The sequence below is a fragment of the Dromiciops gliroides genome, chromosome 5, assembly GCF_019393635.1.
Source record: "Dromiciops gliroides isolate mDroGli1 chromosome 5, mDroGli1.pri, whole genome shotgun sequence".
Classification (NCBI taxonomy): Eukaryota; Metazoa; Chordata; class Mammalia; order Microbiotheria; family Microbiotheriidae; genus Dromiciops; species Dromiciops gliroides.
The window spans coordinates 176,893,148-176,912,453 of NC_057865.1; the positions used below are offsets into that span (position 1 = coordinate 176,893,148).

General features: G+C 37.2%; 1 protein-coding gene across 1 annotated transcript in view; it reads left to right on the forward strand.

The window, feature by feature from the left end:
- Positions 1-19,306, forward strand: part of DNAI7 (dynein axonemal intermediate chain 7) — a 69,049-nt gene that overhangs the window by 9,599 nt on the left and 40,144 nt on the right. Inside the window, exons 2-4 of the mRNA XM_043967598.1 lie at positions 5,438-5,485; positions 13,261-13,362; positions 16,540-16,677. Of these exons, the coding sequence (XP_043823533.1) occupies positions 5,438-5,485; positions 13,261-13,362; positions 16,540-16,677 (288 nt within the window). The remainder of the gene's footprint in view (positions 1-5,437; positions 5,486-13,260; positions 13,363-16,539; positions 16,678-19,306) is intronic.

The window sequence follows — 19,306 nt, forward strand, 5'->3', positions numbered from 1 at the left end:
GAATACATACTATTCCGCCGCCGCCCTTACTCACTCTCTTTTGGTCAAACTGGCCTATGTGCTGATCCTCAAACATAGCATCTTTTCTAGTTATATAGTTCTCTGATAAATCCTTCACATCATGGCTGCATATCTCTTTGGTGATAACACAGTGCAACCTACTCCACACCTCCACACTGATGCTAATGTTCCTAATGCATAGTTTTGACTATGCCTTTTCTTTGCTCAAAAGCAGGGGGATTCAATAGCTTTCCTATCGTCTCTTGGATAAAGTATAAGCTCCCTAGTTTTGCATTTATAAATACTTGGGCTCCTGTAAACCTTTCTAGCCTCATCTCATATTATTCTCCTCTACGTAATGTGTTTTAGTTAAACTGTTCAGACAATACTAACTCTTCTCTGACCTCATCGTTTCGTCCTCTTTGCTTATTCCCATTTCTGTGCTGCTTTGGCTGCCTGCGTGTTTGACAAGTCCTTCAAATGATTACTGATTAAGCAGCTTTTAAAATATGGTTTAGGGGTGAGTTGTTTGAGCTGTACGCTATCCCTTTTTCTCATTATTCCATCTTTTTTTCTTTAAACTAATTCCAGTATTTGCTCTGACAAAGTGGTTGTCAGACTGTATACAGGCAACTTATTCAGGGATAACTCCCACATCAGTAACAATCTTTTCCTATTTTAGAAAGCATAACCTATTTGATTTTTGTGATGTTATTTGATGCTTGTTAATCAGTCGGCCTATCAGTTTTTTTCTCTTGAAGCACACAATATGACCAGATTGTATAAGGGACATTTTAACATAGTACTTTCGGACCTACACTTCATTCATATGTCAAGTGAGCTCCAGGAATACAGAGTTCAGCAGCATTTTCCCACATTAAATCATTGTCATTTGAAAAAATCTGACAATTATATTGAGTATTCCTCTTGATATGGCATTGCCATCTATAGAATTGAAAAGTAGCAAATCTTTCTTAACCATAATTTTAAAAACATATAATACATATAAAATCAAATAGGCATCTTTAAGTACATCTGTTGCTTCACCTGCTGCTGATGAAACAGGGAAATTTTAGTTTCTTAATAAATTTTGTTGTAAAAGTCATCAGACATGAATCATTTTTATATCCACTGTATTATCTTCAAATGAAACTATTGGAAACTGCTTTGCATCAGTCAACAATAATTTTTTCCACTATATATATCAATAGCTGACTGTAGAACTAACATTTCTCTTGTGGCATGAGGTTTTTTTTTTTTTTGGACTTAGCAATTCCAAAATCAACTTTATACAATTTAAGCAATCCTTGTGATGTCACAAACAAGGTTTTTGAAAAAGTTAATTTTCTTATTGAAAGCACATATAATTTTCTCCAAAAAAAATACTCATCTTGCTAACATTTTGCATGTATATTTTCAGTAGGTTTTGTTGCAACATATTAGGTTTCATACTACCTGCAGCACTTCACACAAAACAAATACAGTGGTCTTTCAGTGGTCTCTATTATCAGAAATACTTGTGAACCCCAGTGATAACTACCTTCCTCCCTCCCTATCTTCCTCCCTCCCTATCGTGGATTGCATTTTATTGATTTGGACTTTTATTTTTGTATTTTTCTGCTACTTAAATTGTTTTTGCTTATTATAACTTAAGCTCTTCCAGTGGATTTTTTCTTCACATTAGCTATCCATGTATCCATTAAAAAGGGATATTGTTTTACTTTTTAAAAGTTAAAGACACACTTTTAAGGAAATTAAATTTAAATTGAATTTTTGAACTCATCTATAATTATTCTTGAACTATTTCAATATTTTAAAAGTTACAATTTGGGAGGAAGCCAGTTTATTATATTATTTTTATTAATATAAATGGCACTGGGAATTGTAATAGATGTTATGGTACTTGAACATATATACGCAAATGTTGTTCAACTTTGGGAATACTTATCTAACACTAAAGAGAAACAATAGCATGATGACACTACTCATCTATATGAGCTTACGTAGACTGATGATGATAATGGCAAGTCACTCCTATACTGAGATTTAATATATTCCAACTCAAATTTGACCTCTTTTGTACTTATTAATTGTGATATTTAAACTTTACACCTGCATTGTGATCTTCATCATTGGAGAAAGTACTCGCATTAATATGATCACAGATCTATTGAAATATCAAAGGGATTATTAATGGAATTTGTTTGCTAAGCTTATCTAGCAAAAACCAAAACAAAACCCAAACCCTTATAAGTAAGGATTCTCTTGGCCTTGTCAATGAATAGTACATTTTGGCTGATTGCCAATTATCCATTATATCTCTGCTTCTATTTTCATCTACCCATTTATTGTGTTATTCCAGGAATCCTGCTGAACTATTTTTGAAATTTGGAGTACATTGAGATCTCTAGTACTTCAGATTAACAACAACAGAACTGGAAGGATATAGTGTACTGTCTGAGGACTCAACAAGCCTTAAAAAAAATCCTAGTGAAAAAAACTGCTAGGAATAAAAAAACCCAAAATGGTCAAGGGGCTGGGGGAGGCAGTGGGGCAGAAATTATGCCTTTCCAGGGTCCTGCTGAAGTTGTAATTCATGACTTTGAAGTTCTTAACCTGAAAGGACTCAGCCAATTAGCCATGAAGTTTCAGTGACTTCCAATTACGCACAAGAAAAGAGATTCTAGGCTGGGTCTCAAAATTCCAGGGAGATGGGGGTGGAATCTCACCTGCTATGTTACCATTCCCTGATTTCTAGAGTTTCAGGCCTGTGCCTTTACAACCTATCCAAGTTTTGTTGCCTCCCCTTCTTGTGGTGTCACTGCAATAAAGGGGGAGCCTTATTGAGAGGGAAGGCGACTCCATGATTCCCAACCAGCTTGGACATAGTGGAATTACGGGGAGGAAGAGGTCAAATGAGAGAAAGAGGAGAGAAATTTACTTCAGGTTCTCTTTCTCAGGCTCTTTTTAACATTGTAATCCTGATTGCATGGCTTGTCTTTACTCTCTTGCAATTGTTTTCTTTTTTTCTTTTCTTTTTTTCCCCTTTCATATTTCTTGGTAGGATCAAGGTATGGAGATGAGACTTTCTTTTAGAAGCCTCCATCCTTCATACAGTAGTACTCCCTTCAGCTAGGCTGAAGACCAACCAAGAAGATGAAGTTACTATCTTGACAGAAGCCATTCTTATTATCCAACTGACTTGGCAGTTTAATTATGATTTTATTCTAAAATTAAGGGTACCCAATTAAATAATTGTAGTTCAATAAGATGTTAACTTGTATAATAGAGTGAAGTCTAAAGCCTTGAGTTTTAGGTCCTGGCCCAAACTCTTCCATCATTGGGTCATGACACGTCTAGGACTTAGTTTCTTTAAAATGTAAAATGAAGGGATTTAACTGGATGGGCTTGAGGTTCTCTTCTAACTCTACATCTCTGATGCTGTACTGATCTGTGAAATGTGGCTAACAATGTTGATAACTCCTTAACTCAGGACTGTTATGAGGAGAGTTGTTTGTTAAACATAAAGTGTCATGTAAAGGTGAATTTTGCCATTGTTATTCTTGGCTGCTAGGTATTTAGCAAGGCAGTTGCCAAAATATTATAAAATATGTTTTACTGAAATAAAATACACGGTTTACATAGTTTCTGACAATGATTCTTTTCTTTTCTTTTCTTTTTTTTTTTTTAGTGAGGCAAATTGGGGTTGACTTGCCCAGGGTCACACAGCTAGTATAGTGTAAAGTGTCTGAGGCCAGATTTGAAGCTCAGGTCCTCCTGAATTCAGGCTTGTGCTCTATCCACTGCACCACCTAGCTGCCCCTGACAATGATTCTTGAAGGCAAATGTGTATTGTTGGATAAACTATTTTGGCAAATAATGCTGTCAGTTTATACCTGTGATAACAGTCTTGCTCTAAAACTTTTGTTAAGGGTACTCTTATCTGAGAAGAAAAGAAACTCTCCAAAATTGAGCGACTGAGACAGCAACAAGAGGAGGAAGAAAAAAAACTGCAGGAGGAAGGTACAGCACACAGGATTAGTGTTACTGTGATGTGGCTGATCAATCTTGTATTCCTAGGAGTTGAACGAATCATTTTATTGTATAACTTTATGGCAGCATTTATGACAAATACTTAAAGGACACATCAGTTAATCAATTACTGAGCATTTATGAAGCACCTGCTATGCACCCAGACACTGTGTGAGGTACTAGAGATACAAAGACAATGATGACATAAGCCATGTCCTCTTGTAGTTTATATCCTGTGGAAGGAGGCAGCACATAATTTTAAAATTTTACTATTGGCATTTTAATTAAGTAAAATGCTAGCTAAAATTAATTATGATGATGTTTTAAACCTCCAGGTAATTTTCTAGTTAAATATAGTTTTCCAACCTAAGGAGGTTCTGGTACTTTAAATAATTTTTGTTAAATCTTTAGTAAAAACTTGCATTATTTTGAAAATGCTGTGAGAATCTAGGACTTAAAATATTTGTGGTACTTTTAAATACTTAAAAAACCCCAACAAACAGTGACTATTGAAAAATTACTTTTAAAAAAGCAGCTATTCAGAGGAATCTAGTTAGGCAATAAAGTCAAACTCAGAATTCTAATGTAAATTCTTGTTTTGACTTTTTCATGTAATCTGGTATTAACTCATTTGTGTTTCCATTATAAATAGGAAAATAGTGTCACTTCTATCTACTTATTAGAAAATTGAATGTGGGAAATGTCATATTAAAACACCTGTAATCTCTCCAACTCCACATTTTTGTCTGATAGCTAAAACAAGGAAAGAGATTAGAGATAATACATCGAAGATCCCACTTTCCCTTTAGCAGTATATTATGACTATCAATCATCTGTTAATTTAAGCCTTTCCTGAAAATATTTATATTTTCTCTCTCTACAATATCTGTGTAAGAATGCTTTGTTTTTATTGTCTGTTTATTAGGATATTTTGTTTGTCCTAAATGATCTCATGAGCCTTTGTATTCATATTACTCATATTAGAAGTGTTATAGATCATATTGCATCCTGATCTTCATTTTTTCAAGACTTTTTCATAGTCCATCTATATAATAAAACAAATTCCATTCTCTCCATTTCAGCTGCATTTCTCCCCAAAGTGATTACTAGTCTCTCTTTCCTTCCCTTTCCCTCTTTCCTGTCTCCCCTTTCATCCTCTTACTCCCCCCTTCCCCTACGGTGGAAGGTTTGTAACTTTTATGAACCTAGAAATAGGACACTGTTAAGAATAGCAAAATTCATTTCTGCCATATAGTAAAGGCTGAGTTTGCCCTCTAAAATGGCTACAAGCCTCTAGAAATTAAAAAAAAAAATGGAGACAATTGTGAGTATTCTTTAAAATCCACTAGCGACTGCATTACTGATAAATGCTTGTTTTTCTCTTCAGAGGAAGCCCGTTTAAAAGCTGAACAGGAAGCCACAGAGAAATTTGAAAGACAACAAGTTGAAAAGCGTAAGTGGGAAGCGTTAGTAGAAAAGGTTAGTTCACAACTTTTATTAGGAATTTAAGGAATGTTATGGAAGAATACTAGAATCATAGAATTTAGTAGTTGGAGGGAGCTTACAAGTCATCTAATCTAGCCCTACCCTATAAGGGTACCATGATATAGAGGAATACTGTACTTACTGTTTTTCTGCTGAAGATCTATGAGGACAGATGCCATTTCATTTTTGTCTTTATGTCTTGCATGCTTAGCACAATGCCTTGCACAAAGTAGTTACTCAAGCTTATCTGAATTAAGTGTGGAATAAGTGGAAAGAGTTCTGCCTTTTTTTTTTTTGGCAGGGCAATGAGGGTTAAGTGACTTGCCCAGGGGTCACACAGCTAGTAAGTGTCAAGTGTCTGAGGCTGGATTTGAACTCGGGTCCTCCTGACTCCAGAGCCCGTGCTTTATGCACTGTACCACCTACCTGCTCCCCAATCTTTCAATTATCACTATCCCGGTGACCCTTCACTAGACCTATGCCTCTCAGTCAATATCCCACTTAAAGTCTGGTGCTGAGAAGAGAGCACAGTATTCTAAATGTGATGTGACTAATGTGTGACCTAAACTGTTACTTCCCTTATTTTGGATACTTCTATAAGTGCAGCCTAAAATGTCATTATCATTATTTTTTAATCACAGTGGACTCATGTTGAGTTTGTGGTCTACTAAAACTTCTAAATATTTGTTCACATTATTTGTTCTTAAACCATGTCTTTCTTTTTGTGTCTGTGTAATTACTTTGTAAACCTAAGCATAGCAGTTTATATTGATTTCTATGAAATATCTTCGTTGGGATATTTACCTTGTGATTCTGTTATTCAGTATACTAGCAGTCCTTTCCTACAAATTTAATATATGTCTTCTGTGTTTTCATGTGAAGCACTTATATTGAACAGAACTGAGGATAGAAGAACCCTTTTAGCATATCACTAGAAATTTTCAACTAGGTTGACAATGATCCAATAGTCAATGTAGCTTCAACCTCTAGGTTGAAGGCTATTTTATTTTCTGTCTTTTTATCTTTCCATATCTTTTAATATCTCCTAGCATTTAGCACAGTACTTTGCAGTAGGTGCTAAATATAGATTTTATGTTTGTGGTTGCTATGAATGTACATAGTATTATTTAGAGCTTCTTTCTCTATTCTTTCCAAAAGAATATCATAAAACTCAAATATTTTGATACAATGTGCATGTACTATATAGATAACATTCCTCTGATCCTGATCTTATCAACTCTAGTAACTTTGTGTTACAAAAAAAATGAGATTAGTTTGGCCAAACTTGTTTCATAGTAAACCCATGCTGTTTCCTAGTGGTCATCATTTCCATTTCTAGCCTTTTGTTCTATAATTTGGTCGAGATTGATATTATTACTGGAGTAGCTGAACCATAGCCATGATATCGGGTACAGCAATTTATAATTTCTGGAGTCTATCTTTTCCCATGTTTTCAAAATCTGGGGAAAATTGCCTTTCTCCAATGTTTTGGAATCATCCCCATTCTCTGTTATTCCATAAAGATTGCTGACAATGGTCACATCTGCAATCACATCTATAAATTCTTCAGTACCTTGGGGTTTAATTTCAAAAAAGGAGATCCTGATGGTTGCACAGTTATGGGTAATGATGAGATTTAAGTTGTGACCACCCCTGTGGATAGCTGAGGTAAAGTAAAGAGGTAGGTCAGGGGAGGCGAGTTTACTGAAGGGGGTGGCCAGGGTATTGGAAGAGATATCCACATGCATATTTGATTCCTCGAATGAGCGGTTAGGGATTGGAGTGGAGAAAGAGACATGGGGCCAGGCACTTAATTCCTTGAAAATGGAGGGGGCCCCAACCTTATTTTCTTTTGTGGAGAGTGAGTAGCCCCTGACTGCTGAACTTCCTACTCACAGGTACATCAGGGGACAGAAAGACCACATTAAGTAAAGAACTTGCATTGAGAATGGGGCTGACATACACGCATTCCTACATGTGGGTGACTACAAGAAAGACACTTGGCTTTGATGAACAGTATGAATATTCTATTTGGGGTGAGATTGCGAGTACTTGATGATTTAGAAAGCAAAAAGAAAGAAAGGGAATTAATGTTGATTTTCTCTGACTATGGCTTCTTCCCTGAATGATAGTTTTATAGTTATTTTTGCTTCTGACAGGTAATTCCTTGTTATATCAAATACTTGAAATCAGAAAATACAGTATAAAGAAATGACATGATAATCTTCAATGTAAAATTTTCCAGATACTTTAGGAAGAGGCCATGGCTTCCTACAGGAAAAGCATAGTGAACCAGCCATATGATGTACCAGAAGTACAGAGAGTCATTTAGATTGGAGAATAAAAGGGATTATGTAATGGATTACAGAGAGTAATTGAACTGTAAGAGAAAGCATGGACTTTGAAGACTTTTCACATGATGCTTAGGGAAATTCATGATATTTCCTTTTCCATGCAATAAAAATCAAACAAACACAGAGAATTTTATCAGCAAAGATTGTGTTGTCGAAGTAAGAGGTAGACAATATGTAGGGTTTAATTACAACTGATATTTTTTTCTCAGAGAAAAGTGAAAACCTCTAGATACAGTGAATAAGGCATTAAGGATTTTTTAAAAGTTTAAAATAGCATTATATTTTAATTTGGTCAACTGCTAAAGAATGAGTAAATCTGACAAAATGCATGGAAATCTTTAAAACTTGATATAATACAGGTGAAAATTAAGGCAAATACCAATTACTGACCTTGTATAAATAAAAGGAAGATTAAAGATAAGGCTTTAAAGATAAGGCTATAAAAATAAAACAATGGAAGTAGAACGATGTAAAGATTGGTATATCACAGCATTATGGAACTAGATGTAGTGATATGGGTAGATGGATTGAACCTCAAAGAAGGAAAGGTTACAATGCACATCTGTCAGTGTTTCTTCCTTACTTAACAAATTTCAAGAGCCCCATATTCCCTCTTAGAAAAATATAAGCACCTCGCTTTTATAACCCTTTACAACCCGGTCCCAACCTATCTTTCTAGCCTCAATGTAATATAATGAGATTCTGAACTTCTCCCAGCTCATATACACACACTCTAGCAGGCCATCTCCTTTAGGATAGTTCTAGCCCTAAGGGGCTACAGGATTGTTGCTGCTATTCTTTTTTTAACGAGGTTTTTCTGTAGTGCTATACTTTCATATTTCCATTCTGGTACTTCTCCCCAGTATTAGTCACCAGCGATTAGTGTTCCAATTTCATTGAACAAACAAATATCAATTATCTGTTACAGAGGGATATTTACTGAGATTGTATAACTAGAAAAAAAAAGTATAAACCTCCCTTTCCTCCCCTTAACACCCAGGAACACACACTTTCTTATTCTACCTCAGTACCTGGGGAGTGTCTGGGCTCAAGCTTTAAGCAGTTTCCACAAAACATTGGTCCCATAAGAGTCACTTCCAAATGAAGCATAGCTTATGTACAGAGCTACTGTTTCGCTTGTAGGACCTGGAATCTTGCCTTTGGGGTAAGTCTTTTGCTGGGCTGGGTCCTGGTTGTTCCACCAGGCTTAGCTGCCTATTAAGTCTAACGTGGACTCCTGCTGTCAGAGCACTGGAAGCTCTCCAGACCTTTTGAAGCTCATAAGGCCACAGCTTAGTCTCTTCCATTTTCAGTGCTGAGGCAACAAAGAATCAACACAACAGGGACAGAAGCAACACTTGTACCATATGTTCATGGGTCCTCCTCATGGCCCAGGTAGAGAGAGTAGTTCATCAGTGATAGCTGTCTCCCTGCCCAGACGCTTACTGTAGTCCTTGTCACTTTACTCTATTGTAGCCAGATAGGGGCACAGAGAGACCATTTAGCCTTGTGCCAGTTAGTCCTTTTTGTCAATTAAACAAATCAACAAGCATTTATTAAGCACTTCTCATCCAGAGGGCAGCTAGGTGGCACAGCTAGGTGAATAGAATACTTGCCCTGAAATCAGGAGGACCCAAGTTCAAATCCAGCCTTAGACACTTGCTAGCTATGTGACCCTGGGCAAGTCACTTAACCCTGTTTGCCTCAGTTCTTCATCTGTAAAATGAGCTGGAGAAGGAAATGGCAAACCACTCCATTATCTCTGCCAAAAAAACCCCAAATGGGGTCACAAAAAGTGGGACTTAACTGAAACGACAACAACAAAATATGATTCAGGCATTGTGCTAAGCACTGGGAATATAAATACTAAATGAAAGATAGTCCCTTCCCTCAAGAAGCTTAGATTGTTTTTTAATTTTTTTTTTTTGCAGGGCAATGAGGGTTAAGTGACTTGCCCAGGGTCACACAGCCAGTAACTAAGGCTGAATTTGAACTCAGGTCCTCCTGAACCCAGGGCTGGTGCTTTATCCACTGTGCCACCTAACTGCCCAAAGAAGCTTACATTGTAATAATGGGGGGAGACAGTATGTAAAAGGGGGCTGAAAAGGGAGGAGGAAGGGGAAATGGTAGAGGAAGGCCAGAAAGCCAGAAGTATAACTTGGAGAGGAATGAAAACATGACTGGCCTAGACTTTTTCCTTCAAATAGAGGTTTGCTGAGGAAAGAGCCAATCAGAATAGGTAGCAGGGACAGCCATTCTAGGGCAAGCAGGGAGCATGACAGTCAGACGAGCAGCCTGGAGAAGAAGGTACACCCAATTCTGGCTCAGCAGCCAATTAAAAGTTATCATGGGATACCTGGACCAGAAACATTCATAGAGTACTCATGCATGTGCTGAAGTGGAGACCAGGTGTGCTTCATTCAGTGTCATTAGGCACTTCCAGAAGCTGACTCACTGAAATCACCTGTTCTCAGGTCTTAGTCCTTCTGGGCCAGTCTTTCTTTCTTTTTTCTTTTTAATTTTTTTTGAGGACAATGAGGGTTAGGTGACTTGCCCAGGATCACACAGCTAGTAAGTGTCAAGTGTCTGAGGCTGGATTTGAACTCAGGTCCTCCTGAATCCAAGGCTGGTGCTTTATCCACTGCGCCATCTAGTTGCCCCCAGTCTTTCTTTACAATATGTTTTTCTCCTTCCAACCTTTTGTGTTCCAGCCTAATTGATCTTCTCTCTGTTCCTTACCCACTACATTGGAATGTTGACTTTGTCTTGGAACCTTCATTTCATAAAATCTTTTTTTTTTTTTTTTTTTTTTTGCGGGGCAATGGGGGTTAAGTGACTTGCCCAGGGTCACACAGCTAGTAAGTGTTAAGTGTCTGAGGCCGGATTTGAACTCAGGTACTCCTGAATCCAGGGCCGTTGCTTTAATCACTGCGCCATCTAGCTCCCCCCATTTCATAGAATCTTTAAACTCCTTCAAGACATAACTGAAATGTCCCTTTCTACATCAAACCTTTGCGGATCTCCACAACTTCTAGCCCCATTCCTCCCAAACTCCCTTATATTGAATTACTTTTGTATTTGATTCCTTTATATTTTTTGTATATATTTATATTTGTACTCTCCATTTCCACCATTAAAATGTAACTTCCTTGCAAATATAGGTGGCTTAATTTAAAAAAAAAATGTTAAGTCCTTATTAACTGCATTTTGATTAATTGATTCATAGATGGTATGAGACTAGATGGAGGGAACCTCAAAAGAAGAGAAGTTTCAGAGTGATAGTGGTTATTTCTGGGGCCATCATATTTCCTCCCATCTGTTTGCCCCTGTGGGTTCTCCACAGAGCACAACATACTTCTGGAGCCTTTGAGAGAGCTCTAGATCCATTATCTCTACAGAGACTTCCCCCTCGGCATAGCTCTTTCAAAGTCTCTTCTCTTTTTCTCCTCTTACTGTGTTCTGCTTGTTTCCTGTCTTTTTGGAATAGTTTTCTTCTAGCTTCCTTTGTGTATTATTTTTATCAATTTGTTTATCCAAAGAATTCATTATCAATTGTAGTAGACCAGAGCATGTAGAGACTGGAATATAGAGTGAATGAATGGCATAATGTGTAATAAGGTTGGAAAGATAGACTAGAGCCGGTTTGTGAAGGGCTTTACATACCAAACAGAGGAGTTTGGTTTTGATCCTAGAGACAACAGGGAGCTTCTGGATCTTTTTTGCAGGGGAATGACATGGTCAGATTTATCATCTTGCTTGTCATTTCTTATAGCACAACAATATTCCATTACAATCATATGCCACGGCTTGTTTAGCCTTTCCCCAATTCATGGGCATTCCTTGTATTTCCAATTCTTAGCCACCACAAAAAGAGCTGCTATAAATATTTTTGTACACATAGGTCCTTTTCCCTGTCTTTGGGATATGGACCTAGCAGTGATATTGCTGGATCAAAGGGTATGCACAGTATTATAGCTCTTTGGGCATAATTCCAAATTGCTCTCCAGAATGGTTGGATGAGTTTTCACAACTCCACCAACAGTGCATCAGTTTTCCCACATCCCCTCCAACATCCAACATTTTCCTTTTTTGTCATATTAGCCACTCTGATAGGTTTTAGGTGGTACCTCACATAGGTATCATTCTTGACTCCTCACAGTCTCTCACCACCTCTACCCCCGCATCCAATGTTACCAAGGACTGTTGGGCTTATCTTTGCAACATCTCATGAATATGCTCCCTTCTCTCTTCCAACACTGCCACCACAGGTACAGGCTTTCATCACCTCACACCTGGACTGTGAATAGTAGCTTGCTGTTGGTCTTCCCACTCCAATCCATTCTCCATTCAGCCACTCAAATGATTTTCCTAAAGTGTAGGTCAAACTTCTCCCCAGATCCCAATTCAGTAAACTCCAGTGGCTCCCTGTTGCCTCCAGGAATAAATACAAAATGCTCCAGTTGGCATTCAAAGCTCTTCATAACCTAAACCCCTCTTCTTACATCTTACTCTCTAACATGTGTGCCTCAATCTAGTGACACTGGCTTCCTGGCTGTTCCATGAACAAGATACTCTACACCTCTCTGCTCTGAACATTTTCTCTAGCTGTTCCCCATAAGCTTTCCCTCCTCATTTTTGCCTGTTGGCTTCCTTTAAATTCAATTAAAATCTCATTTCTGGAGGAAGCTTTTTGTGTCCCCTCTTAATTCTGGTGCCTTCCTTCTCATTCATTTCCTATTCATCCTCTATATAGTTTGTGTATATTTATTGAATTGTTGTCTCCACCATTAGATTTCAAGCTCCCTTGAGAGCAGAGACTATCTTTTCACTTTTTTTGTATCCCTAGTGCTTAGCACAGTGTCTGGCAAATAATAGATGATTCTTAAATATTTGTTCACTCACTATCTACTTACATGTATAAATCTTATTCCATGCTAGAATATAAGCTCCTTGAGATTGAGGAACTTTCTCATTTTGTCTTTGTATTTTTAGTGTATAGCACAATGCCAGGAAATAAGTGCGGGTGGTGATCACTTAATAAATGTTTGAAGAGGGGCAGCTAGATGGCACAGTGGATAAAGCACCTGCCCTGGATTCAAGAAGACCTGAGTTCAAATCCGGCCTCAGACACTTGACACTTACTAGCTGTGTGACCTTGGGCAAGTCACTTAACCCTCATTGCCCCCCCCCCCAAATGCTTGTTGATTGATTGATAAAGCATAGTAGAAAGAGCAAACAAGTATATGGAAGTGCAAAGTGTAACCAGGAAAGGGACAAATCCTAAAAAGTTGAATTAGCTTCAAACAAGTTAGGTTTGGCGATATTATTTATAAAACATACAGCTAAAAGTTAAGTTGAGCATTTCTAACTCTTGCTCCTGTGCTAACAGGATCTGCAAAGGAGAACTGACGAACTTGAGGAACTTAATTTGTTAGAGAAATGTTTTGTTGATGCAGAGAAGTGGAGAAAAGAGGTTAGAGTCCTTTCTAAAGTAAGTTTACTTTTTATTATTGTTTAATTTTATTTATTTTTTTCTTACATTTTAAGTTTTGAACTGTCCCCCCCCCCCGCCCCCATGCTGGCACCAGAAGCCACCACTGATGTAGATTTATAAATATATAAAAACATACCACATATACTTCTGTTTATCAGTTCTTTCTCTGCAGGTGGATAGCATATTCCTTCATAAGTCCTTTATAGTTGATTTGAGTATTTATAGTACTCAGTATAACTTGATTGTTGACTTGGTCGTTCACAATTATTCTTTAAACAATATTGTTGTTACTGTATACACTGTTCACTTAGTTCACTCACTTCACTTTTCACTATTTCATGCAAGTCTTTCCATGTTTTTCTGAAATTAACCAGTTCATTTCTTACAGTGTGGTAGTATACCACAATCATATACCACAACTTGTTTACTCATTCCCGACTCGAGGGGCATATCCTCAATTTCCAATTCTTTGTCACCATAAGGAGAGCTGCTGTAAACATTTTAGAACACTTAGGTTCTTTTCCTTTTTCCCTAATCACTTTGGGAAATAGACCTAACAGTGATATTGCTGAGTCAAAGACAACTTAGTTGCATTAATAAATATTTGACAAATTAAATTATTCTGGAAAGGCCAGGATTGTACAAATTGAGCGATTTCATTGGGTCATAGTAACAATCATCTCATATTTTATATTGTGATTTGCAGTTCACAGTCTTTCTATACAACAACTTGATGAGTTAGGTAGTACAAATATTATTGTCTGCATTTTCCAGATTAGGAAACAGGCTTAGAAAAGTTAAATGACTTGTCTAAAGTCATAACATTAGTAAGTGGCAGAAGCAGGACTACAGATTCAGTATGTTTTCCATGATACCATATTGTTCCCATGAATTAAAAAAAGTCAAGGAAGAGGAAAATAGTATAAAACTTGATTTTCATAAGAACAATGACTATGACCAAGAACAAGCTACTCTGAGGTTTCCCGTTTTAATAAGAGTGTGAAAAGAAATAATCTAGGAAAACAGATACAATAATGCACTGTTGATGGAGCTGTGAACTGGTCCAATCATTCTAATAAGTGATTTGAAATGACGCCTAAAAAGCTGTTAAACTGTGAAAAATCTTTGACATGGAAATGTTGCTACTAGGTCTGTTCTCTGAAGAGATCAAAGAAAGAGGAAAAGGACCCATATGTACAATTTGTTTTTTTATAGCAGCTCTTTTTGTGGTGGCAAAGAATTGGAAATTGAGGAGATGTCCATCAATTGCAGAATGGCTGAACAATCTGTGTTATATGAGTGTGATGGAATACTATATAATAAATGATTGAGGGGATGGTTTCACAAAAACCTGTGAAGACTTATATGAACTGATGCAAAGTGAAGTGAGCAGAACCAAGAAGGACAATTTATACAATAATAGCAATATTGTGAAGATAATCAACTTTGAAGACTTATTAACTCTCATCAATACATTGACTAGCCACAGTTCCAAAGGACTCATGGTGAAATGGGCAGTTAGAGGGGCAGCTAGGTGGTGCAGTGGATAGAGCACCGGCCCTGGATTCAGGAGGACCTGAGTTCAAATCCGGCCTCACCAAAAAAAAAAAAAAAAGAAAAAAGAAATGGGCAGCTAGGTGGTACAGGAGACAGATAACAAGTCTGGAATGAGGAAGATCTGATTTAAATCCAGCTTCAGGGTGACCCTGGACAAGTCACTTAACCCTGTTTGTCTGTTTCCTCATCTGTAAAATGAGCTGGAGAAGGAAATGGCAAACCACCAGTATCTCTGCCAAGAAGACCCCCAAAAAGGGTCATGAAGATTCAGGCACTGCTGAAATGACTAAACAAAATGATAAAATATGTTATCTATTTGATAGAGAATGGGTGGATTCAAGAGTACAAATTGAAGCATGTTTTCTGCTCTCTTTTTCTTCCTTTTTTTTTTACATGTGACTAATGAGGGAATTAGTTTTGTGTAACTATATATATTTATAATGGGTTTTGTTTTTCTGGTCTTCTTAAATGGGTTGGGGAGCGGCGGGAGTGAGGGAGAGATTTTGGAACTGAAAATAAAATAAAATTGAATATTTAAAGGAAAAAAAGAAATAAAGCACTTTAGCTTGAGCAAATACTGGAATTAAAGTTAGGAAGACATGAGTTCAAGTCCCACCCACTTAGCTGTATTCTCATAGACAAGTCATATAACCCCTGATTTGGCCCCCTCTGGGGTTAATGAGCATGTTCACTAACTGTTCCTCATTCAAATAGCTTGTTTTCTCCTCTTGGCTTCCCTGCTATTCTTCAGGACTAAGCTAAAGTCTTACTTTCTGCAAAAAGGCTTTGCTGGTCCTGCTCAATTTTAGCACATACCCTCTGAAATGATCTCCAGTTTATCCTGGGTGTATCATATCTTGTTTGTTCATGGTTGTTTGAATCTTGTCTCTCCTATTAGACTGTGAGCTTCCTTGAAATCAGGGACTGGGTTCTTTTTGCCCCTTTGTATCTTTGGCACTTAGCACAGTGCCTGACAACAGTAGACATTTAATAAATGTTTGTTGACTTGATTTGAACCTGTTTCTTCATTTGTAAAATGGGGATAATAATATCTATAATGACTTTCATAGAGTTGTTGTGAGGCTCAAATAAAAACATTTTATAAAACCTTAAAGTGCTATATATCATTTACTATAAACCTAAATTCACTAGCCCATGAGGAAAGAATCCTACAAACATTCACATAATCAGGAAGAGACATCTCAGAGAGGAGCTAGAGAGGTCAGATACCGTGAGGAGCTGTCCCGTTTTGTAAAGCAGTATATATGGAACCTTTTTTGGATATATAGGATTCCATCAAGCACAGTGCACATGGAGAATTGTCCTGGTGCTAGCTGGTTTAACCCACAGATTCAGAGAGCTGGAGCTAGGTGAACAAGGTGGCTCTTGTTTAATAATGTTTATGGTATTTTAAGATTTATAAGTGTTTTGCATACTTGATCACTTCATCCTTGCAATAATCTCACATTATAAAAGCTTTTGTTAGTTACAGATTAAATCTGAATATTTTTTGCATTGTTAAAAACAATTTATTTATCATGCTCATTTTACATTTTTTATTTTCCTCTTTGGTTGAGGTTTTATTAATGGAGAACTTGACTACTTTTTCTTTTGCAGTGGTATCATTATATTGAGTGTGATGGAACTCCTGATCCTTGTGTAGCCCAGGAGATTAACACTTTCGTTAGTTTATGGAAAGAAAAGAGAAATGAAGATATTGATGAAGTGATGAAAGAGAATAAACTAGTGCTAAATGTAAGTGTTATATAATCCTCTAATTTTTAAGTATTCAGTCAAGAAATGGAATAAAAAATTTCACATGTGTGTTATTGTCCTTTGATTATAATTAACCCCATAATATAAGGTTAGTTAAGTATGGATGGGCACCTTCTATAATTTCCTTGTGTGTGTGTGTTTTTTTACAACTTTCACAATCTTTCCAATGTAGATCAGTTCAGCCATACTTAAATTCTGGTTAAGGGATAAAATAGATAACACAGAGAAGCACACAGTATTTACAACATTGCTTCCATATAGCTGTTATTTAAAAATTAAATCTACTTTCCGTTGTCCAGATAACAGGAAAGTGTTTTTCCTCCCTAAACAAAATTGAAATAGACAATTGTTATGTTAAGATTGGACCATTCTAAGCATGTCAGTTTCACCATAGTTCCTAACAGGTGGTGTCGGTGCTCCTTGTTCTGATTCCAACATTGACCTCATTGAAAGGCTTTCTGGCTGTTCTGGACAAAAGTGAAATATTGAGTACTGCTTACTCTTTGTTAGAGAAAAAAACACTAAATGCCTTCTCCTTCATTTCAGTGGCAAGGGGAATAACCTGAAAACTTTCTGCCTAGATAGGTGCTACTGTTCTATTTGTTACTATTCTAATGCAGTGCCAGAGAAGGAAGGTAGGGGTGGGGAGGAATTCTACTTTGTATTCTCTCTTAGGCTAAGGTTACCATTGACCTGTGACATCTCACAGAAATTCGCCCACCGAGCAGAAACAGGTTTCCCTACTGTGTCCAAGAAGTCATTATTACCAAAACTAGGGAGAGACATGGTAACTCCTAGTCTTTTTAAATTACCAGATAGTGACCATATATTAGGCTTCTACTATGTGTCAGGCATTGTCCTGGGCATAATATAGAAAAGAAAAAAAACAATCCCTACTCTTAAACACCTTATATTCTAATAGAGGAGATAATAAGTACATGTATAAGTAGAAGAAAGAGAATAAATATTAGGAATTTAGCTAGCCACTATCCTGGTCCTGTTCAGTGAGAGGAATCAGAAGAAGGTAGAAAAGATCCACACTCATCCTGATTATACTTAGGTTCTGATTAGTAAGAATAATGAATCCTATAAAGTGGTCACATGTATTTGAATTAAAAATATTCAAAATTATAATTAAAATAGGGTAAAATGTAGTATATGTAAAATATGGCAATTAGTTCTAATCCAATGAAAATATATCACTGGCCACCCTCTTCATCACTGAATGATGCTTTTATCCTTTCCCAAGTATATCTTCTTCCCCACCTTGCCACATGAAACAAAAACTGATCAGGAAAAGTAGGCCTTGCTCTTTTTAAAAATTAAAAAAATAAAAAAATTTTTTTGCAGGGTATTGAGGGTTAAATGACTTGCCCAAGATCACATAGCTAGTAAGTGTCAAGTGTCTGAGGCCAGATTTGAACTCAGGTCCTCCTGAATCTAGGGCTGATGGCTTATCTGCTGCACCACCTAGCTGCCCAGCCTTGCTTTTTTATTATAACTACCACCTTCATAACTCCTTCTCCCACCATCACTAGTGCTTTCTACTCTTTTTTTTTTTTTTTTGGTGGGGCAATGAGGGTTAAGTGACTTGCCCAGGGTCACACAGCCAGTAAGTGTCAAGTGTCTGAAGCCGGATTTGAACTCAGGTCCTCCTGAATCCAGGGCAGGTGCTTTATCTACTGCGCCACATAGCCGCCCGTGCTTTCTACTTTTAATGAAGTTTATCATTCCATCTATAGCACCTTATCCATATCCTTTGTGTAATTATCTGTTGGCTTCAATGTCACTCTTATCTCAAAGATTTGAGAACTGGCTCACACGTAATCTTCCTTTCTATCTCAATGCCTGTCCCCATACTCAGGCAATTTGATGTCTCCTGCTCCAATCAACCTGCTAAGACTTTAAGATGAACCTTAGTTCATCAGTCTCTTAAACTTCCATGATCTTTATCTTTACTCCATCTTAGCTGCACATAGGAAAGTTCATAATTTAGATCCCACTGTATCTGTGTCCATGATCCTGAACTCTGAAATTCATCTTTTCTGATAACCAGATCGTATCTCTGACTCATTCCTGGTAATCCTCTATTCCCTATTTCTCTTATCACCACCATCATCCTTCCAACCTGCCACGTGGCCTTTGCCTTTTGTGAGAGTGTGGGGAGCAGAAGCAACAAAAATAAAACAGCAGTGGTGACCTCCAAGGCAACTGGGATAGGAGGATGATGGCAGCAACTGGAGGAAGAACAAGGAAGAAACCAGAGAAGGAGGAACAAGAACAGAGTGGTAGCACCTGAAGGAAATGAGTGAGAAGTAGATGAAGGGATTCCTAACTCCTCTAATGAATTTGGGGACCCTAGTTTAGGAATTTCACAAGTTGGAAAACTGTTGAAGTTTTTTGAAGCAGGTGGAATACCTGTACTCCTTAATTTCAAGGAAAATATTTTACATTTCCATTGTATTGAATTATGAAGAAATTGTTCCTATGCTTATAAAATATATGCACAATGTATAATTTTTCAATATAAAAAATGTAGAATGTTATTCCCTCCCACTTTCCCCTTTCATTCTTGGTCAGAAGATTAATGTAGATATTCTTCTACATT